General features: G+C 40.3%; 1 protein-coding gene across 2 annotated transcripts in view; it reads right to left on the bottom strand.

The window, feature by feature from the left end:
• The window catches only part of Srbd1 (S1 RNA binding domain 1), a 234,164-nt gene extending 213,152 nt beyond the window's left edge, over nt 1–21,012 (bottom strand). The window contains exons 1-4 of one of the 2 annotated variants that reach the window (XM_023566369.2): nt 20,840–21,012; nt 16,379–16,458; nt 10,645–10,825; nt 8,268–8,624 (exon numbers count right to left, since the gene is read on the bottom strand). In XM_023566369.2, coding sequence (XP_023422137.2) covers nt 8,268–8,624; nt 10,645–10,825; nt 16,379–16,458 — 618 coding nt within the window. In that variant the 5' untranslated portion in view covers nt 20,840–21,012. Of the gene's footprint in view, nt 1–8,267; nt 8,625–10,644; nt 10,826–16,378; nt 16,459–20,839 lie in introns of those variants that run through there. The other variant, XM_063229102.1, reaches the window with a different exon arrangement.
• Nucleotides 21,013–21,893: the final 881 nt, after the last annotated feature.

Raw genomic sequence — 21,893 nt, 5'->3', positions numbered from 1 at the left:
AAAAGATACTAGTACAGTTTCTTTCGTTTAATCTCTCCTGAGAAAACAGGTTACAGCTGCCAAGTGAGATGGTTACCTTTCCATCCTACCTCTGTCCCAACTTTTGCCATACCTTGCATAGTCTTTTTCACCAACGTAGTAACACACTGTTTTTTGAAACAAAGGAAGAAATAGCTATTGTCTTGGTTACTTTTCTCTTGTTGCTGAGCCAAAATACCCCAACATTCACAATTAAAGGAAGGAAAGATTTATTTAGCTCAGTTTGTGGAGGTTTCAATCCAAAATCAGTTGGCTCTAAGGCAGGGTAGCACGGCACAGGGGCCTTGTGATGGTAGATAACAACAAAGATGGTAGATAACAACAAAAGCAGCAACAGCACAAAGGGGAAGAGCAAGCCTCTTTTTCTCCCTTATACTGTAAGCAGGTTACCCCCACAGAAGGTAAGAATAGCACTCACTCCCTGTCCTCCTGCTGCAAAGGATGAGGACATTTACAAAGCGAGGACTCTGGCCCCTGTTGAGTTGCTTAAACTTCTAAATTTTTCAAGATGACATGATGTATCAACCATTACAGCTATTAAAAGGTTTTCATTTGCACTTTAATTTAGCAAATGTTGCTAAGACATACATAGCCATTCGCCCATGTCCATTGCCGGCAGCATGAAAGAAGCTATACAATAGCATTCCCAACTTTGGAACAGTTTAATTTTCTCAAAAATGGATTAAAACTAGTCATTCCTTTAGTTTTTTGTTTTTGTTTTTGTTTTTGTCTTTTTCAGGCAGTATTTCACAATGCAGTTCAGGCTGACCTAGAACTCACTTTGCAGCCCAGGCTAACCTCAAGTTCATAGCCATCCTCCTGCCTCAGATTCCCAAGGACTGGGATTATAGTTGTGTGCCACCACACCTGGCTTTAAATTCTTTTTTTTTTTTTTTTTTTTTTAAGATTCCAGATTTTTTTTTAAGAGAATAAAACAAAAGAGAACAGAATAAAGCAAATCAGAACAGAACAATGCAAGCAACACAGCACCTCACAACAAGACAACCGGACATCAACAGTAGCTACCATAATGTCCCTTTTTTTTGAAACACTTGAGCATACCTTCAGACACAATAATATCAAGCATAATAAAATAGTATAAAACCATTCAAAAGATTTAAGCATTATAGGACTTCAAAACCAAATAACAGGAAATTAACAAGGGCTACTATAATATCTCATTTTCCTCAAAGAATTTGTTTATACCATCACACATAATAAAATCAAATAAAACACAACAGATAGAACCACTCAGAACAAAAGCATGGTAGGACTTCAAAACAAGATGATAGTAAAACACGACAGTAAAAAGAATGACTGCCATAATGTCTTGTTTTCTTTAAAATAGCCACTTATACCATCACACAGAAAAATATCAAACAAAACAGAATAAAACCAATCAAACCAATGAATAAAAGCACTCTAAGACTTCAAAGCAATATAATAGGAAACCATGATTACCATTAAATATCCCATTATATTCAATATAGCTGCCCCTACCATCTGACAGCATAAAATCTAACAAAACAAGACAGAACAAAGCCAAACCGAACAAAATTGTGTAAACAATGCAAGAGTTCAAGATAAGACAATAAGAAACTGACAGTAGTTTCCACCTTTCCCTCCCAGACCTTTCCTCCCCTTTGCTCTTACATTAACTATTTTGGTTTTGGACCCCATGAACCCTTCTGTTTCTTATGCTAGGGTTCACACGTATGAGTTTGAACTATTCCGGCCACGAACATGATCTCCAGTTGTGTCCATTTACCTACAGAAGCCTTGAGATTATTCTACTTTATAGCTGGGTAGCTTCCCACTGCATGGAAATACCGTAACTTTCTTACCCATTCTGCAGTTGATGGGCAAGTTACTCTTGCTTTTTTTTTTGTGTGTGTGTGGGGGGGTCTCCTGTCATGTGAAACAACAACTGTTATCTCTCCTTTGATTTTCAGTCTATGAATTACCTTTCCTGTTAGATGTGTTTTTGTATACAGTATATCAATGGATCTTGTTTCTTGATCCACTCTCCCTGTGTTTCTTTTTGTTACTGACCTGAGGCCATCTGCATTAATGGTTATACCAGCATACATTGGTTTGTCTCTGCCCTGCTATCCTCCTGATGTTGGCCTTCCAATTTTCCCCTTCATTCAATTGCCTGTCTTGTTTGGTGATCCTCCTCTGCTGCTGTGCCTGGAACCCCGGCTTTAGATTCTTATAAAGTTAAAACTGTTTTATATTTGCATAGTGTTATGGTTTGTGTCACGATGTCCCTCCAAAACCTCAAGCGGTCATAGTTTTTTCTGAGGTGGCTGAATCCAGAGTGTGTGACTGATTCACAATGCAATGCTGGCATTAAAGGTTCTGGGATTAAGGGTGGATGACTGCTGGATTAGTCCACTGATTGGAATGGCACTGTCCTAGTCCCAGTAGACTTCACACAACATAAGGGACAGAAAGAAGCTTGTCTCTCATTCATTCACTTATTGCTTTTGCTGATCCCACTGCCATGTACGTTACCTTTCTGTCATGTGCCACCCTGCTTTGAAGCCGGTGGATTATGAACTAAAACCTCTACAAACTGTGAGCTACAAAAATCTTTCCCTCTTTAACTCTGGGTGCCCCAGCTTTGTCCCAGTAATGAGAAAAGTAACTAAGACATCTAGTAATATAATAAACATACACACACAAACTAGTTTCTGGTGGCAAACTTATGTTTGTAATTTACAAGAAAGGAATGAGAAAGATTAAACTGCTTCTTGCCATAGTGATCTAGTGATCTCCAATCCCAGTCAAGAAATAGACACAAAAATATGCCTATAGGTAAAGCCTAAAAATAAATCAAGTGTTGGATATGTAGCTTTCTCTTCCTAAAAAGCATAGTGCTATTTCTAAAAAAGCAAGAGTATTCAGAGCTGAGGAACACACCTGCAAGGAAAACACAGAGAACCAACCCACAGTGGTGAACAGAGGACACAATGATAGCACATAAAATAAGAAAAATAAATGACATTTTCAAATCAGTTAGTAATAATTAGTAACTTATATACAATTAATTTCTATTTGCATTCCTTACTAAGTAGCTATACTATTTAGGATTCACCCTCCACCAAAAAAAAAAAAAAGAAGAAGAAGAAGAAGAAAACAACTTGGCTACATATTTCATGACAGATAATATGTATGTTATCTCAATCAGTCTGGTTCGTATATAAATGTTCAGAGATCTACCTGATTCTAAGTTGGTATTACTGACTTTTTTTCCCACAATGTGTTCTTTCAACATCTGGCACTGTTTGGAACCATGTTTGAAAGCAAGAATATTATTTTAAACAAAATTATTTTCTCTCTTACAAAGTGTCCCTTCTTTATAGGAAATGTAAAAGTATTAGCTAGGCTTAATGCATACCTGTAATCCTTGTTTTCAGAAAACTGTGGCACAAGAAGCACCACGAGTTCAACACTAGCCTGAGCTACAAAGCAAGACCCTGTCTCAAAAAAAAAAAAAAAAAAAAAAGTACAGGGAAGGAAATTCACATGTACCACAAGAATTTTTTATAAACTTAGATTACAGAAAGATGACCACATTTAAATGCAAAGAACCCAAATACATAAATTCATATTTAACACTTTCCCAGGCAGTGTCCCTAAACTTACCTGGAAAATGCTGGCTTAACAGTTCCACCACACTGCTCAGCAAAAGTGGTAACTATAACCACCACTCTTCCCAAAGCACAGACAAGAAGCACCCAGACACCCAGCAGGCTCCAGCTGTCAAAAATACCTTCTAATCAGGAAAATACTACTTGTAATTGAAAGGAAAGACTAGTATACCTACATTTTCCAAGTTAGTAATAATTGGCTAAAGGCTATTTATATTTTTGGGCACCTTAACATGAAGTAACTTGCTTCCACTTGATGTTCCCATAGCACAGCATGGACAGTGCTGCCACGGCTTTAAAATGAAGTTTGCTCCCTGCTTGTCTTTAGCCCTCACTCTCTGGCAGCCAGGCACTTAGCTCTCACCACATTTTGCCCTCCTCATCCTACTCAGCAAGTAAGTTTACCTCCTCTTAGAATGCATTTTCCAAAAGGCTTTATTTAGCTGCTATTTTACTGACATTACCGAACTCACTGGTAAACCCTGGTAATGACTATTAAAAAATAAAAAGTGTAAGTTAACAAATGTCTGAACATACTTTCTCCTCTCAAAATCTGAAATCAACTTTAATTATACCTATTAAAGAAAGGATACAATTTACAGAAACTAAGTTCCACAAATGCTCAGCACTGTGGATCTCAGCACTTTTTAACTTTGTTTTTTAGTACTTTTTAACTTTAACATGGTCTCTTCACCCCTACTGTACAAATGACAATGTTTTCTGTCTATTCTAATTCTAGCTACATTTGATTTTTAGATTATCCATTATTTCTAATAATCTACTAATAATGAATAAAAAAAGAACATAGCATGGTGGCACATGCTTGCAGTCTCAGTACTCAGGAGACTGAGGCAGGAGGATCACTTCAAGTTCAAGGGCAACCTGGGCTGTAGAGTGAGTTCACGACCAGCCTGAACTAAAAGTGAGATCCTGTCTCCATAAATAAATAAATAAATAAATAAATGTTTTTAAAAAGAGAATGTAGTAATTAAGTGCCCGATATAGAACCTAGCCCATGATAAATTATGTTTTATCATTTAAAAATTTGTAAGCAGAAAAAAACCTATCTAAATCTTTATTAAGAGCCTAATCATCACCATTCATGAACTGCAGGTAAAGAGAACAAGAAGTCACTAAAAAGCAAGCCCTCCCTGCAAATCAGCACAGCACCACACATGGGTCCCTGGGGAAACAGCCAGACTGCAGCCTTTCCCCATGTCAGCGCCACTCACAGACTGCGCGCGCGGGGGCGGGGGGGGGCACCAAAAGCAAGCCCTCCCTGTGAATCAGCACCATGCACTGGCCACTGAGGGGACAGCCAGACCCCAGGCCCACACAAGCTGGGAAACAAGAAGAGCCAGCCCTCGCTTCCCCATAAGTGACCAGCTGATCCAGAGAAACACAGGCTTCGATCACAGCTAACGAGGCAAAATGCAACTGGATCCCTGTGGTGCTTGGTGTTTCACTGACTTTGCAGGTCTAGAGCCAGTGGTCTAAGTATCTAGTCAAAGAATAACGGCACGCAGTGTAGCATTTATCAGGAATCTCCTTCTGAAGATTGTAGCCAATGTTAATTCCCTATTATCTTGTTTTGAAGTCCTGACTCATTTTCATTGATTTATTGGGTTTGGTTTTCTTATTTTGTTTTGATTTGTTTGATTTTCTTAAATCTGACGGCATAGGCAACTATTTCAGAGATAGCAAGTTATACTATGATAGTCATTTTGGATTTACTATTGCCTTGTTTTGAAGTTCTTTATGGCATTGTTTTGTTTTTATTGGTTCTCTTCTGTCCTGTTTTGTTTGATTTTTACTATGCCTGAAGGTATCTGCAGCTATTTTGAAGACAACAAGAGGTATTATGGTAACCACTGTTGACTTTATATTGTTTTGAAGTCCTGTGTCACTTATACTGGTTTTTTTAAATTGGCTTTATTCTGGTTTTTTGCTTGATTTTATACTCTTTAAAATAAAACTTTTTTTAAAAAGCCTAATAAATATACACTGTCAAGCTGGATCTTGAAGCAGACATTTTCAGGTAGCTATAAACACCCTCCTTTCCTTAGGGACCCCTTTCCACATACATAAACAAATATAGATACATATCTCCGCAATAAAATGAGTCCTCAGCATCCAGGGCATTAGACGAGAGGTGGATACCTGAGCCAAATTCAGCCAATCAGATTATCTTCCTGAAATTTGTAATTGGAATGAAGAACTGGCATGTCAGACTATGTAGCTAATACAACTAATGGCAAATGAAATGAGTCATTTTCTCTGCTCTGTAAAAAAGCAGAGAAAGATGGTTTGCTAAAGAAAATAACAACTCACCCAGGCATAGTGGCGCATGCCTGTAATCCCAGCACTCAGAAGGCTGAGGGGGAGGATTACTGTAAATTCAAGGCCAGCCTGGGCTACAAAGTGAGTTCAAAGCCAGAATGAACTGCATAGCAAGACCCTGTTTCAAAAAAAAAAAAAAATAAAGGAAAATAATAACAAACAGAAAAACAGCAAAAACTGATGATCCCAAAGCTCCATGGAACAGAACTGAAAATACATTTTCCAAGTCCTCATGTTTTTCTAATTTCTGGCTCATGTCCTTTGGGATATTTAATCATATTCTGTCCCATTTGTTCTTTGAAAGACCCGTGTATCTTTGGAAATAAACTTTTCTGTTTACACCCACTAGAAATAAATCTCTATTATAACACCCTAAGGCAAAAAGACTGACAAAGGTTATTTTCACCTCTTGCTTTGTAATAAAGTTTAGAGGATACAGTGAGAAGCAAACTGACCCAGAGTGAGTGGTTCCTAACTTGAAATATGAATAACTTATGATCAAGTCTCAAAGACCAGAGACTGCACAGTCTTGGAAACCTGCCTTCCTTCCTTTTGCACACTGTCAACCACCAGAAGTGGAATATGCAAATAATGGGAATGAGCTTACAAGTGCTAAAAAGAACAAGAAGAGGAAAGTGGGACATATCCACCTGCTACTATAGGTCTGGTCCAGGACCAAGGACTACACACTTCCAGAAAGCTGCAGCATAAATCTAGCACAATTGATTCATAACCCACACTTTGAAAACAATGAGTTATAGATCTAAATGAATAAAGAAAATGAAGGCATAGAAAGAACCTATTTCTGCAAGGTTTTTGGACTATTTACTACGGAAATAAGAGTGACAGAAAAGTTGTGAGGCACCTTTCTATTGCTAGTGGGCCAGAGAGAAGAAAAATCATGATTACAAATTATTGGTGACATTCTGCAAGTAAAAAGGCACACTGGTAAAACCACATTCCTCTAAAGAAAAATGGTGACAGCCAGCTCTACACTGAGGGGTAGCATTATGCCTCACCAGAGACTGTGGAATCTATAGTAACAACCAAGAGCAAGGGGAGAAATATATATCCGATCACTGTAAGACAGACAACAGCGGGGAAAGTCACCACCATCTACCGTGAAATGGTTCCAGTATGTGTTGGGACAGACGAAAAGCTAAGAATCACTACCCTAGAGTCACTGTTTTGGTCCTTTCAACCATCCCCAAAGCCAGCCCAGAAAAAACCAAGGGATTGAGGGGTAGGGATAGAAGTTCAATGTCTTCTCTAGCAAGAAATACCATTCTGGCATCTTAAGCTGGAATCCTTAAAAAATTTTTGTTTAAAAAATTCCAAGGCCTTGTTCACAGTATGTTATACTACACTAAGGGTTAAAGAGATGCATGAACAAGTAATAAACTAACCACCTGCACTGCTTTCATGAAGGAGCACAGCCCAAGTTCAAAGCAAAAATTTAATAAACCTTTGAGGGTCTAATCTGTTGGTACAATCTGTCTGCACAGTCTATGTGTGTGCTATGGTTTAGTCTGGACTGTCTCTAAAGGTCAATATGTTAAAGACTTACTTGCCAGCTTGTGGCCCTATTGGGAAGTGATGGAACCTTTATAATGTGGGGAAAAGTAGGTGGTCTCAGGTCACTTGGGGGCCCACCAAAGAAAGAAAAAATGGGACCCCAGTTCTCTTCTTACTTTTTTAGGTTCCTGGCTACCATGACATAAGTACATTTCTCCACTATGCCCTCCCATCATGATATTTTGCCTGGTCACAGTTCTGGAAGCAATGGGGCCAACTAATCATGGACTTCTAAGCTCCTAAACCAAAATAAATCTTTCCCCCAGGCCGGGGATCTAGCTCAGCGGCATAAGCGCCTGGCAAGCTTGGGTCATGAATCTGATCAGCGGTAACAAAAATAAATAAATAAATAAATAAACAAACAAACAAACCTTTCCTCCTAAATTTATCATCTCAGAAATTTATTACAGCAACAAAAAAATGCACTAGCACAATGTGCTAAAACCCACCTTGACCACAGCTCTTAGCCCACAATGTACCATGATCAGCTATAAAACAAAACAGTGTACCCAAGAAAAGAACACATGGCAAAAGCCTAAAGAAATCACTGGAAAAAAATGGAGACTGAAAACTCCCAACCTTCCCTTTAGTCAGTATAACTAATAATACTGAAAAAGAAAGAAATCAACTAAAGACACAGAAAATGGCTGCACATACCTGTACTATGTCCCAGTTCATTTCTACCTCCTCTTTAATTGTGTTGGCACTTCCTGGAAACTTGACAGGCTGCCCCTGAGGACACGTTTCCGTCTTCATTCTCTTTAATGGAGATTGGCCAAATGTGAAGTCATCTTCACTCTCCTCCTTCTTACAGACACCTTCCCCCATGGTACTTGTTGATGGTATCTCTGCACCATCCACTAAGTTGTTCACTGTGATGGTTTCTTCATGGACTTTCAGCTTTTTTGTCCTTTGAGCTGGATTTTTCCGTTTTGTTTTTGCTGTCTTCAAAGTCTGTGCAGTATCCAATTTAGTCTCTTGCAAATCAACATCAGCAATAGCTATAGACCTATTCTATCAAATCACAGAAAAACATGGGAATTAGAAGATTAAAAATCGATTGCCACAATGGTAAAATCGTATTTTAAAAAATGTTAAGGCCAGGCATGCTGGCACACACCTATAATCCCAGCACTCAGGAGCCTGAGGCAGAAGGATCACTGCAAGTTCAAGGCCAGCCTCCGCAACAAAGTGAGTTCAAGGCCAGCTTGAACCACATAGTGGTTCTCAAAAAAGACCAAGAAAAAAAATTGCCCTGAGTTGGGCATGACGGCATATGCCTGTAGTTCCAGCACTCCTGAGCAGCTTTCCAAGTCCAAGTCCAACCTGTGCTACATAGTGAGTTCAAGGACAATCTGAACCTCATAGCTAGACTTTGTCTCAAAAAAACAAAACTGAGCTGGGAGTGGTGGCACACATCCGTAATTCCATTACTCAGGAGGCTGAGGCAGGAGGATCTTTGTGAGTTCAAGACCAGTCTGAGCATGAATTTCATAGTGAGACTCTATCTCAAAAAAAAAAAAAAAAAGAAACAGAGAGAGTGAGAGAATAATAAGAGCATTTTCACTCTAAAGCCTGCCTACCACTACTTCCATGTGAGCATGAGAATAATGTAAGCTAGACACCCTCTGAATATTAAATATTTTACTTGAAACACAATGGCAGTTTGGGATACAAAGTGAGTTCAAGGCCAGACTGAACTAGTCTATACAGCAAGACTCTGGGTCAAAAAAACAAAAACAGGACTGGGGATTTAGCTCAGTGGCATAAGCTCCTGCCTTGCAAGTGCACAGTCATGAGTTCAATCCCCAGTACCTAAAATAAAAAAAATAAAAAAAAAAACAGGAACAGCGATAATAATATAACACTGAGAATGTAAGAATTGATAATAACTAAATGAATTGGCACAACTAAAGAAAGAATGTGTCAATGACAGTTGACAGCCACAGAGAAACATAAAAATAGTAACAAGAAAAAACCAAATATGATCAGCACCTCTTCTAACTAATGTGCAAAAGAGAAAAAAAAAAAATCTCGGCAAATATTGTCTGAGTCTTTTATTCCCCATAGTAAAAGAACCCTAGGGGGCTGGAGATTTAGCTCAGTGCATAAGCACCTGCCTTGCAAGCAGGCGGTTATGAGTTCGATCCCTGGTACCCATAAAAAAAAAAAAAGAGAGAGAGAATCCTGCTCTGAGATAGATACTTCAGATTACCTTAGCTTCATGGCATTAAAACATTTATTGCCACTGTGACAAACACAGGATCTACACAACAGCAGGCTTTCAATACACCCAAATGAACACATCTAAGTCCCTGGTTTTGAGTCTCTGCTTATCAAGCAAATTTCTGATTCACATTTAACTTCCTACTTAGTTCAGCCTTCAAGGAGCAAAACTGCTTGGCCATAAGAATTTCAAGTGCTTGTGATAATTATTTCAAAGTATTAATTAAACCAGCTCTCTGGTTGCATACATCACTCTAGTGAGCATGGCTGATATAAAATGCCCATGAGAGGTCTACGGTTCCTAAAATGCTGACTTGGAAACTCTAGTTCCACCACTTGCTGCCTGTATATTTCAAGCAAGTCACTACACATCTCTTGTCTCCACTTTCTTATCTGTACAGTCACATGAACTTGCCACATTGGTAAAATCATATCTTAAAAAATGTTGAGGCCAGGAAGGTAGCATGCACCTATAATTCCAGCAGTAGGGAGGCTGAGGCAGAAGGATCACTAGAATTCAAGGCCAGTCTGGGTTACAAAGTCAGTTCAAAGCCAGCCTGAACTGCATAGTGAAACCCAATCTCAAAAAAAAAAAAGTTAAGGATGTGACTTGGCTAAGGATGAGTAGAGGAAGGAGCAGAAACAGAAAGCAGATGGAATTTAGTGGTAAATATTATTCAGACTTAAGACAAGGGACACCACTGCCGTGTGGTTTTTGTCATTTACATGTTTTGTCCCCCTCTGTAAGGAAGAAGTAACACCTGGGTAAAACCCTTCAGCTCTCCCCCAACCAAGGGACAGCACCTACCAGCTCCTCTTTAACAGCCATGCACTCAGAGCCACCACTCGTCAGTGCTGTGTTCTTCTTCCCCCCAGGCACCCTCTTTGGTTTGGATTCCTTGGGAGCAGGCTGCTTCCGGGCTTTGGGAACTTTCTTTTGAGGCTCCCAAACAGTATCTTCTTTGTCATCTTCCTCAGAGGCAGATGACCTAACATGAAATTGACAGAAGAAATTCCAGGAAAAATAAAAGCAAATGTCAAAAAAAAAAAAAAAAAAAAAAAAAAAAGACACATGCTTCTTAAATAATAATAATAAAAAAAATAATAATAACGATAAAGTCCGAAGTATTTAAGATAAAATGGAGCAATATAAGCCCAGCTGGTAACAGTTTCTTCTAAGAATTAAAACAACCTGTTTTAATTCTCGTCAGAGACCAACCTAAAAATCCTCCCTAACCATACGCAGTAAATTACAAGTCTCTCTGCTTTCTGCCACCTGACAGCAAACGCTGCACATTCTTTCATAACACAGGAAAGCATGCGTGGCCTTCAGCAACCTACGGGGTTAAATTAGTACGGGTAGAAACAAGAGCCACTCTCTTCCCTCCATTTACCTGCAAACCCCACCCTACAGTTATTCCCGCTTCCACATGCTAAGAAAGATACAAAACGAAATAACAAAACGCTAAGAAATGCCATGCCCAAGGTGCCTAGGCAGAGAACAAGGGAGATACAGTAGGAGGCACCTAATGCCAGCGTGTCCGGCCTCTAAATTCTGAAAGCCTGAGTCATCGGCCCTGGTCTCCCTTTTCCCTTTCTTCTGTTGCTGCTGCGACCTTTCCCGTGATCTTCAATATAAATGGTGCTCCTTTCTACTTACCTCTGGGTGTACCCTTGGCAGTTCTTTTCTCATGTACACAAGCATCTGGCCTTTTTTTTTTTGTCTTTTTTGACTTTTTGAGACAAGGTCTCGCTGGCAGTTCAGGCTGCCATAAGCTGACTTGTTGCCCAAGTTGGCCTCAAACTCGCAATGATCCTCCTGCCTCAGCCTCCCGAGTGCTTGGATTGCAGTACTACGCCCAGCAGTACCTGGACTCTTACCGACCCATTCAACTGTAACATCTCACACCAGTCAGTTTGAGGTTCTCAATTTTAACAGTTAAGAGCTCTTAAGTAAGTGCCTAAGTGTTAATCAAATCATTTTAAACTGTATCAATGGTATTAGTAGAAACTGACTCTCGGAAACACTCCAAATTACATAAAAATCCAACACCAACAAGCCAACTGTTCTTATTAACCCTTTTTTCCCTTTCAGAGAATGAATCTGTCTCCTGATTGGATAAGATCAGGTATAATTATAATATTTCCCTAACTATGAATTGAATTCACTGTAAAAGCAGAGGAAAAAGCCAGTGGTACACGACTCTAATCTCAGTTCTCAGGAAGCTGAAGCAGGAAGCTTTTGAATTCAGTGCCAGCCTGTGTTATAGAGAGCTCCTCCCCATCCTCATCACAGTCACAGAAGTTTGTATTTGTAATCTTAAAGAAAAGTTATTACAATTTTAGTGAGTTAATTCCAATCTGCCACTTCCAGTGTGACCCACAGCAAGAATAAAGACACTAAGACATTATTTCTAGTTATGGGGAGCCATGGGGGTCTCAAGTCCAGCCAGCATAAAGGTTCATCAGAACAAAAGGCCTTGACCCAGAGGGCTGGGGATTTAGTGCCTGCCTGGCAAGCGCAAGGTCATGAGTTCAATCCCCAGTGCCAAAAAAAAGGCCTTGACCCAGGCTTGAACCTGGATGTGATTAATTCTTGAAGAAGGGAGTGGCTTGAGAATGAGTGTGAGAATGTCAGGAAATACGTAAGTACAGTGAGTGAGCTGGGAGGTAGGAGGCCTGAAATCACCTCTGCAATATGCAGAGAAGGATATGCAGAAAGATTAATCTGTGTAACACAACTGAGGCAGTATCTAATGTTTTGGGTTCAGTGCTCCAGCTCTGATGTGTAACCTTTCATGCCCTGCGAAGTCATCTCTTAATCTCTTATCTCAAGGCTTATCTCAGCCAACAGCAAAAGCAGCCCGGCTCTCCTTCCATCCGGCCCATACTTGGTCTCTGGAACTACAGGGACCCGGGAAACATGAACTATCACCTTGCTTCAAAGACTACGCATCAGCACCAAAACCAATCCAAGGGATAAGGAAAAATCCTAGCCAGCTCTGTACATATCAACACATGGAAGCAGGGCCAGGTTTGGCCAAAATGAAGATAACTACTCTTTATTCAAGGAGAGTTGTTCAGATGGCCCTCCATACTGGGCCACATAGGGAGACTGGGTTTCAGGGAAGAAAAGGAAGACATACACACACACACACACAGGAGAGCAGAGAAAAGGCAGTCATGTGAACTGTGTTGAAGAAATACTGTGCTCCTGCCCACCCATTTAATTCTATTTCTACCCTAATGTGAGGTCAGTATAGGTGGGAAGGATGACGGCTTCCTTCATGGAGAATAGTGAATAGGGATGTTCAGCTAGTAAATAGTTTAAGCTTTACTAGAGGCAAAAACCTGATTCAATAGTCTTAACTAGGAGGGCAGGGATTTAGCTCAGCGGCCTAACTGCCTGCCTTGCAAGCGCATGGTCATGAGTTCAATCCCCGGTACCAAAAAAAGAGTCTTAACTAGGAAACCATAACAATTATGGGCCAAACTACTGATCTGCTCAAAGTAAGCTCTCTTTAGAGACAGATGCTAAGCCTATGACAAAAGAACACAATAGCAGTGCACAAGAAAGAAGCCAGAATTAGAAATCCAGGGTTCCCTCCTACCAAACCAAAGGGGAAGGCCTCTTTCCGAAACCTTGGTCTCAACACTTATCAAGCAGGGGCACTGATTAACCTACGTCACTTGGGCATATTACCAAAGTAACTTTCCTTACTGTGAAGAAAACACAAGTGCTGGAAACATTTGTTAGACAGAAAACAGTTTGGAGGCTGCCACTCACCTTTACTCCCCATCACAGGTGAGCTCTGATGTTCCCCCCCAAGCGGCTACTTTGGGAAAACCACAGCCCTGACTTTTTTTGGCCTTCTGGGAAACCCACTCCCCTCCTACTGGCTCAAAGTTTTCCTTTTGACTCTGACCTGTAAATTTTTTAGCTTATGCCACTGAGCTAAATCCCCAGCCACCCGCCCCCCTTTTTCAAACAGAGATTTTTTTTTCCTTTGTACTGGGAATTGAACTCAGGACCTTAAGCATGCCAGGTAGGTGCTACGCCACTGAGCTAACTCCCCAGTCCCTCTGACCTCTAAATGTTGCAGCCTCTCTAGGCAAAGTCCTCAGTCCGTCCTTCCTGCTCTTTGGTAGCTCATCTGTTTTATCTTGTGCTCCAATACTGGAAACGCAGTTTTCTATCTCCTTTTTGACTTTTCCCCTGAGCTCAAGACTTTGTATCCACATTAACATGGAGGTCTGGCAACCACCTCAAACTTACCAAGTCCAAAAGAGAATTCCTGATTCTACCACATGTCCTCGTGTACTTCTCTTCTTCCTGTCTTTCCACAATGCCAGTCTTTCCTTCATATCCCAAATGTAATCAATTGCTATCATGTCCTACCTTCAAAATTAGACCATTTCTCACCATTTTCACTTGTAGAACCTTAGGCTTCAGGGCTGGGGATTTAGCTCACTGCCATAAGCACCTGCCTGGCAAGTGCAAGGTCATGAGTTTGATCTGGGGCACAAAAAAAAAAAAAAAAAAAAAAAAAACCCTAGGCTTCTACAATCATTTCCCTCACCTACAACTGACTCCATTTCTGTTATATACACACACACAGAATCTGTTCTCTGCCAAGAAGTCACGTCCCAGTCCACAATCCTCCAGTGGTTTCCCTACCCACTTCAAATAAAACCACAGCACCTTCTCACAGCTGCTCAGATCCTACCCATTCCAGTCTCATTTTCCATCCCCCACTGCCTTGGTAATTCTGAACTGGCCACACCAGTTTCCCTGCTGTTCCCACCACATCAAACTCTTCCTGCCTCAAGCTCTCTGCATTTGCACTTTATAACATGCTACAATTTGTATCTAAATGTCCCTCCACTGGCAGTGGTAGCTCATGCCTGTAATCTTAGCACTCTGGAGGCCTGAGGATCATTTCGAGTTCGAGATCAGCCTGGGCTAAAAGTGAGCTCAAGGCCAGCCTGAACTGCATAATGAGACCCTGTGTCAAAAAGACTAAATAAATAAATAAATGTCCCTCCAAAGCCTCATGTGGTCATAGGTAGGGTTTTTTTCAGAGGTAGCTGGATCTAGAATGTGTCCTGATGGGATTAAGGGTGTGAGATTACTAGGTAAACCACTGATAAAGCCCAGAAGTCTAGACACAATATAAAAGGGGTACAAAGAAACTGCTAATTGTTACTTTTGTCTTGCTTGCTTTGTTTCCTTCTGTCCTCCATGAACTGTTTATCCTCTGCAATGCCTGTCTGCTTTGCCACTCTGCCTTAGAGCCAACCAATTACAGAGAAACCTCTACAAACTGTAAGCTAAATAAAACTTTCCTCCTTTAACTTTGGGTTTTGGGTATTTTCTATAAGACAGGACACTAGTCCACAAGATCTTTGCATAGAGCTGCATTTCTGTGTTTGCAGCTGGGCATTACTACAATGAAATACCAGAGACAACTAATTTAATAAAGAGGAAAGGTTTATTTCACAGTTTCACTACAGTTTTGGTGGTTCAAGTCTTAGATCAGGCAGCATCATTTTTTTGGGCCTCTGATGAGGATAAGAGACAGCAAGGGCAGAAGCACAAGTCAAAGCAAGGCTATAACAAAGAAAAAGACAGCCAGGGCCCATGGTCCCCTTGGAGGTCTCCTCTCCAGTGACCTATGGATCTCACCTTAGGCCTCACTTCTTAAAAGTCCCAGTGTCACCAGACAAAGCCCTTGTATTTGGACTGCTAAGGAACACTTATCTCAATCACTGCAATTCCCAAGTCTCATGTAGACATCTCGGCACATCCTGCAAAGAACTTCCTGACTACTCCATCCACCACCACATCCTGGCCAACTACTCACTGTGCTTCCCTAACCAGTCCCCTGCTTCATTTTTCTTTACAATACTTATTTTGACCTAATATTAATCATTCATTTATTTAACAAATACCTCAAGAGCACCTAATACAGTCCTCTACACCAAAAATTCTCAAGTGGGGACAATTCCCTCACACTCATCTGCAACAGTCCAAAGACATTTTGATTGTCATAACTAAAAAGGGTACTGCTGGCATCTAGTAGATACAACTTAGGGATGCTACTAAACATCCTACATGGCAAAAGAGTTCCACAACAAAGAAGTATCCTGCACACAATGTTAATGCTTCAGAGACTGAGCACTACTACATTAAAGCAGCAAAAAAGAAGAAGAAAAAAACACAAAACTCTCTTTCTCATGGAGCTTACATTCTGTTTTTTGTGGGGTTTTTTGTGGGGTTTTTTTTTTTTTTTTGTCTTTTTTCATTTTTATCCGTACCGGGGATCGAACTCACAACCGCCTGCTTGCAAGGCAGGCGCTTATGCCGCTGAGCTAAATCCCCAGCCCCGGAGCTTACATTCTGGAACAAATATGATATATACTTAGTTGATTACTTCTCCCATCTTTACTTAACACTTTATTACTAACATCAGAGCCCAGATCACGGCATGAGTGCAACAAATACTTGTATGAATGAAAAAGACATGGTGAAAAAGACTTACAGTTCAGAGAAGTAAGAATATTCTTCTTTGGACACTGCAGTCTGGACCTGTACTTTTGCTCTTCTTGGCAGTGATGACATCTGAAGGAGAGAGAATACAATGTCAGCTTGGCTCACCTTAGGTCCTTGAAAGTCCCAATGTCACCACTCTAGAGACAAAGCCCTTGCATATATATATGTATATGAATTCTGATTGCTTCAGCTGGCTACAAAATGGTTGCTGTTCAAAACTACTACTGGAAATGCCATAGTAAAAACATGAGTTTTATTCCCAAACCTTAACACTTGTTGCCCCCGTTATTTAGCTACCAATTAAAAGAGTAGTTAATGGCCAGGCCTGGTAGTTCATGCCTCTAATCCCAGAACTCTACGAAGCTGAGGCAGAAGAATCATAAATTTGAGCCCAGCCTCAGCAATTTATCGACCTAGCAAGACCTTGTCTCATAATAAAAAATAAAAGTTCTGTCAATCCTCAACACAAAAAAAGAAAAATCAAGCAGTTAATAGTCTAAGTCTACCAAAGGTTTTAAATGCTTTATGTGTACGGGCCATCTTTTGAAAAATATGAGCTTCCACACAGTAATAATTCTTAGGTTTTCTAGAATTACATATTGGCAGTCAAATAATTGACATTGATTGAATATGCAGCCATGTTATTCCTATTGTACCACCCCTGTTAAATACTAACTTCCCCTGTTGTGTTTATTGGTGATACCAAAAATAAACAATCCACAGGCTTTAAACTCCATATTGCTCTATGTAGCACAATGAAATCTGTACTCTACACCATCCAGCTGAGAACACGATCATCCCTTTATCCAGTGTACCCATGCTGTATATGTTACCGTTATCCATTAGTCATTTAGCAGCCATCAGGTTTGTTAGAACAACTGTAACCATAAACAGTGTCTAGCTTCAAGAAATCCTTATGTTATTTAATAATGGCCCATTGTACAAGAATAGTAAGGCTAGCAATTTTATTGCAATACATTGTTACAATTGCCCTATTTTATAATTAACTATTATTATTATTATTAATCTCTTACTGTGCTACTGTGCCTAATTTACAATTAAATTTTATTAAACAGTTGGATGTGGTGGTGCACATCTGTAACCTTAGCATTCCAGAGGCTGAGGCAGAAGGATTGTTTTAAGTTCAAGGTCAGCCTGAACTGAATAGCAAAACCCTGTCTCAAAAAAAAAAAAAGTATTACAGGTATGTATATATAGAAAAGCTATGGTTCACATAGGGTTCAATACCATCCAGGTATCCACTAGGAGTACTGAAATTATTTCCCCCACTAGGGGAAACTACTGTATCTTAACTTAAAACATCCCCTCACAGACTACCACACAGCAATCCTATTTCCTTACGTCAGCCTTAACGGAAATGTTTCTAAAAGAGGAAAGACAAACCCTTTAATAGGGTTTCATTTTGATTAACTATTAGCCTTAAATAAGGTTTCCCTAAAACAAGTATTTCCAACTGCTCCTTTATTAGGAACGGTAGGAGCAACATATCATGGAAAATTGAGTAAGAAGATATTTCTTTTCAGGGGCTGGGGATTTAGCTCAGCAGCATAAGCGCCTGCCTTGCAAGCAGGCGGTCGTGAGTTCTATCCCCGGTACCGATAAAAAATGAAATTCTAAAATCTTAGGGGCTGGCAATTTAGCTCAGCAGCATAAGCACCTGCCTTGCAAGCAGGCAGTCGTGAGTTCGATCCCTGGTACCGATAAAAACGAAAAAGACAAAAAAAAAAAAAAAAGATATTTCTTTTCACAAGCAGGGAAAAATGAGTGTAAAGGACAGGTAGTAAAGGAGAATCTGCGTGAACACAGAAGTCAATTTCAGGCAGATTCATTTGAGAAAGACTAAATACCGAGTTGACAGTACAAATTATTTATAAAAACTATTCATGGTTTCGACCCCTGGTACCGGTTTAAAAAAAAAAAATTAATCATGGCCCAGGTAAATACGAATACTCCACACTAAACACCTACTTTCTTTGAGCCTGGTTTCTCCATTTCCACTTCTCCCAGGTCCTCTTAATTCACACCCTATAATCTGTTAAATTAGGCAAAATCTATTTCCATGTTTTAAATAAAGCCATGCATAGCTTAACATCAGGGACACATTATGAGAACTATGTCATTAGGTGATTTGTCATTGTGCAAACATCATAGTGTACTTACACAAATTAAGACATCTACCACATCACCAGGTGACATAAATCTTATGGGACAAATTTCTGTCACACATATCCATCACTAGCATCCATCACCAACGGTCATCACGACTATACCTGTATCACCTACTTAACAATCTTAATCCTTCCACCCCAAGAATTGCCTGTAAGAGTCACATTTACATAATAAACCACCTTCTTTGAAACTATTTAGCTGTCACATAGTTATTTAAATTTTAACACATACATAATAGTTCTCCAGATCTCTTTCTCCTAAACCCATTCCTACCTTAGTCTTTCCCATCTCAGTAAATAATACCACTCTCATTTATTTGCTAAACCAGAACTTTGGGAAATCTTTTAACAAGTGAACTGCAATACAACGCACATATTGAAAGTGTTCAAATGTGTTAGGTTCTCTCTCTCTCTCTCTCACACACACACACACACACACACACACACACACACAAAACCAAGATGATGAACATACTTACATTTGTTAAGCCAAAAACACTGCAATCTTGTTTCTTTCATGTCCCCTAGCCAGTCTATTAGTCACAAATACCACCAACATATGAATTTGGAATTGTTTCCAACTTGTGAACTTTTGGGGGACATACTCAAACCACAGCAGTCTCCATCCCTCATCTCGCCTTATCTACCCTCCCTGCTTCCTCTCTTTCCGTGGTCCCTACAGACCATTTTCTACATATCAAACCAAAGGATCATTTAGAAAATGCTTTAAAAACATCAGTGACTTCCCACTTCCTCTGCACTCAGAAGCAAACTGTCTTTTTCACCTTGGCTTTATAAGGTGCCCTATGGGACTGACCACTGCTTCTCTTTCTAACCACACTGATCACTTGCTGTAGCTCCTCAGCTCTAGTAAAATTCTTTGAGTGCCTGCAACCAACACGATTCTTTCCCACCTCAGGCTTCTTCTACCTGGAGCCCTTTCCCTTGTTATCAAATGTCGGTCTCATTCATTAGATCTCAACATTTTAGACCTCAAATGAGTTTCTCAATCTTACTGTATTTTAAAAGAACTCTATTTCTTTTATACAGTAGTACGTGACATAATCTAAAATTGTTTTATTGTCCAAATCCCCCTAACTCAGTAACACCGTGAAAGGAACGCATTTGCTTTATTCACTTCCATATCGTGCAGAATATAGCACTTAATGCCTGCTCTATAAATAAACATACAAATATAGTCTCAACAGAATATCAATTTATTTTCTGTCACTATTCACCTATGCCATACATAGCACCCACTGATCTCTTGAAAAAGTGATGGCACATAAGGACGCTGTTATTCTTTAGTGATTTCAGACTTTTCTCTCTTGCAAGATACCTTTGTAGGCATGTGAGCGTATTCCAAATCAGTAATTTGTAGGCTACCATGACGTTACTAAGGGAAAAGGCACTAAACCAGGGTAAGTGAAAGTAGGGAGGAAGAGGTAGGAGGACACACACACACAAATATTAAAATGCGGAGATACCCTAAAATTTCAAGAAGAGTAGACAAGAACGAATTCTGAAGAGGCACCTAAAGAAGGTTCCCTGACCTAAGCAACAGAAGGACTTGGAACGTTAGCAGATTCTCAAGTCATGAGAACAAAACACGAGAGTTGCAAAGAGCCTCAGATCAGACAGCCCTGTTGTGTTCTTTTAGGAGAGGCTTGAAACTCAACGATGTGAAATGACTTACTCAAAGAGGAGATACATGGCAAAGAAACAGAACTCAGAGCCCTAAACATCAAAACTAGCCTTGATTTCCCATTCCACACACAACATAAAGACCGGCTGTCCCGTGGAGGCTCTAGGAAAATTGCGAAGAGTTTCCATTCATTCCTTTCCTCAACAATCATTCATGCGCCTCCAAGATGCCCCGCTGAAGATGCAGTTGATGCACAGAACCGAGATCGGGAAGAGTGAAAAAGGTGCTTTCACCTCCACCTCTGATTCTTCAGGTATAAAAATAATCTAGGTTTGCCCCGGCTTTCTCGTAACTGTCCCTATGCCATGAGAGCTTCTTCAAGTAGAAGACGCGCCAGGTGACACGCGGCAGCCAGAGGGATTTTTCCGAGTGTACATTGTGAGACACAGACCGCTGACAGAAAAATGTAATGAAACTTTTTCACTTTTATTTTATAAAGGGGTCCTATCTCCCAAACGTGCGGTCCGAACTTTTTAAACGGCCCCAAAAATACGGGAACCCGGACGCACGCTCGTAAGCGCCCGCAGGACGCCGCCAAGGCGTACGCACTGCTCACCTTGGCGTCCTGCGTGTCTGCAGACCCGGGATTCTGTGGGTGTTACCCCACCTTCCGGTTCCCGCCGGAAGTTTTTCAAACGCCGGAAGTCCCACCCCGTTTTCTTCTGACGGACCTGCCTTAGTGGGGCGGAGCCAAACTGCGAGGAGGCGGGTCCAGAGCGCGCGGGTTGGGCTCGCTTTCCCTGGGTCTGGTAGAAGGTGGGGTCAGAGTTGCTATGAATGCGCCCGCCTCCGTTTTCCGTTCTTTTTGTTGACTTGCTTTACTCGCTTTGCATGTCATTTTTAAAATTCAATCGAGGGTAGTTCTTTTCATTGTGTTGTTTGTTTAGCTGAAAATAAAAAGCAATGAAGCTTTATTGTCAATGTTTTTATTATCATCTAACTGCCGCCAAGTTGTTCTTAGTGTGCTTCTTAGCGTATTTCGTTATGCCCTGAACCCTGAAATGTGATTTTTTTGCTCCAAACTCTTGGAAATATCGAAATCTTGATGTCCTGCCTCGTTTCCTTTTTAGATTCTTGGAAAGGGCCTTGACTAAAGTCCTGGTAACCTAAGTAGTATTTTAGGTAAGTTTCTTACACATCAAACATATCTATTTCCCTAGCCAGAAAGCGCTGAAGTAGCTTCTGCTTTCTAGTTTGATCAGACTGAAATATCTTGCCCCACTTCCGTCCTCTGGGCCCCACTTTTTTTCACTGAAAACTTGCTTCCCAGAAATTCTTTTCATTTACCTCGAATACATCTCAAAATCAGTTCATAGTAGAAATAGGGGGGAAAAAAAAAAAACTTGTCCTCTTTAGTGTCCTGGTTTTACCCTACGTACTGAGCTAAATTCATGGAAACAACCAAACAAATTAAATCATAATTTGAGAGAAAGAAAGATGTTGTTAGTCTAAGTTAAAGTTTAGCAGATAAAAACTCCATTGATTTTAGAAGATCCTAAAGAGCAGTTTTCTACTGTTAATAACTCATTTCCAGACTCTTGAGGCCTGAAAAGCCTAAAAAGTACAGACAGGTGTGATAGCACACACCTGTAATCCCAGTACGCAAGAGG

This window comes from Cavia porcellus, unplaced genomic scaffold (genome assembly GCF_034190915.1).
Source record: "Cavia porcellus strain 051 isolate PalLab524CR breed Dunkin Hartley unplaced genomic scaffold, mCavPor4.1 scaffold_1, whole genome shotgun sequence".
In the NCBI taxonomy this organism is placed as follows: Eukaryota; Metazoa; Chordata; class Mammalia; order Rodentia; family Caviidae; genus Cavia; species Cavia porcellus.
The sequence above is the reverse complement of the archived record's forward strand: the minus strand, read 5'-3'. Positions and strand labels throughout refer to the sequence as shown.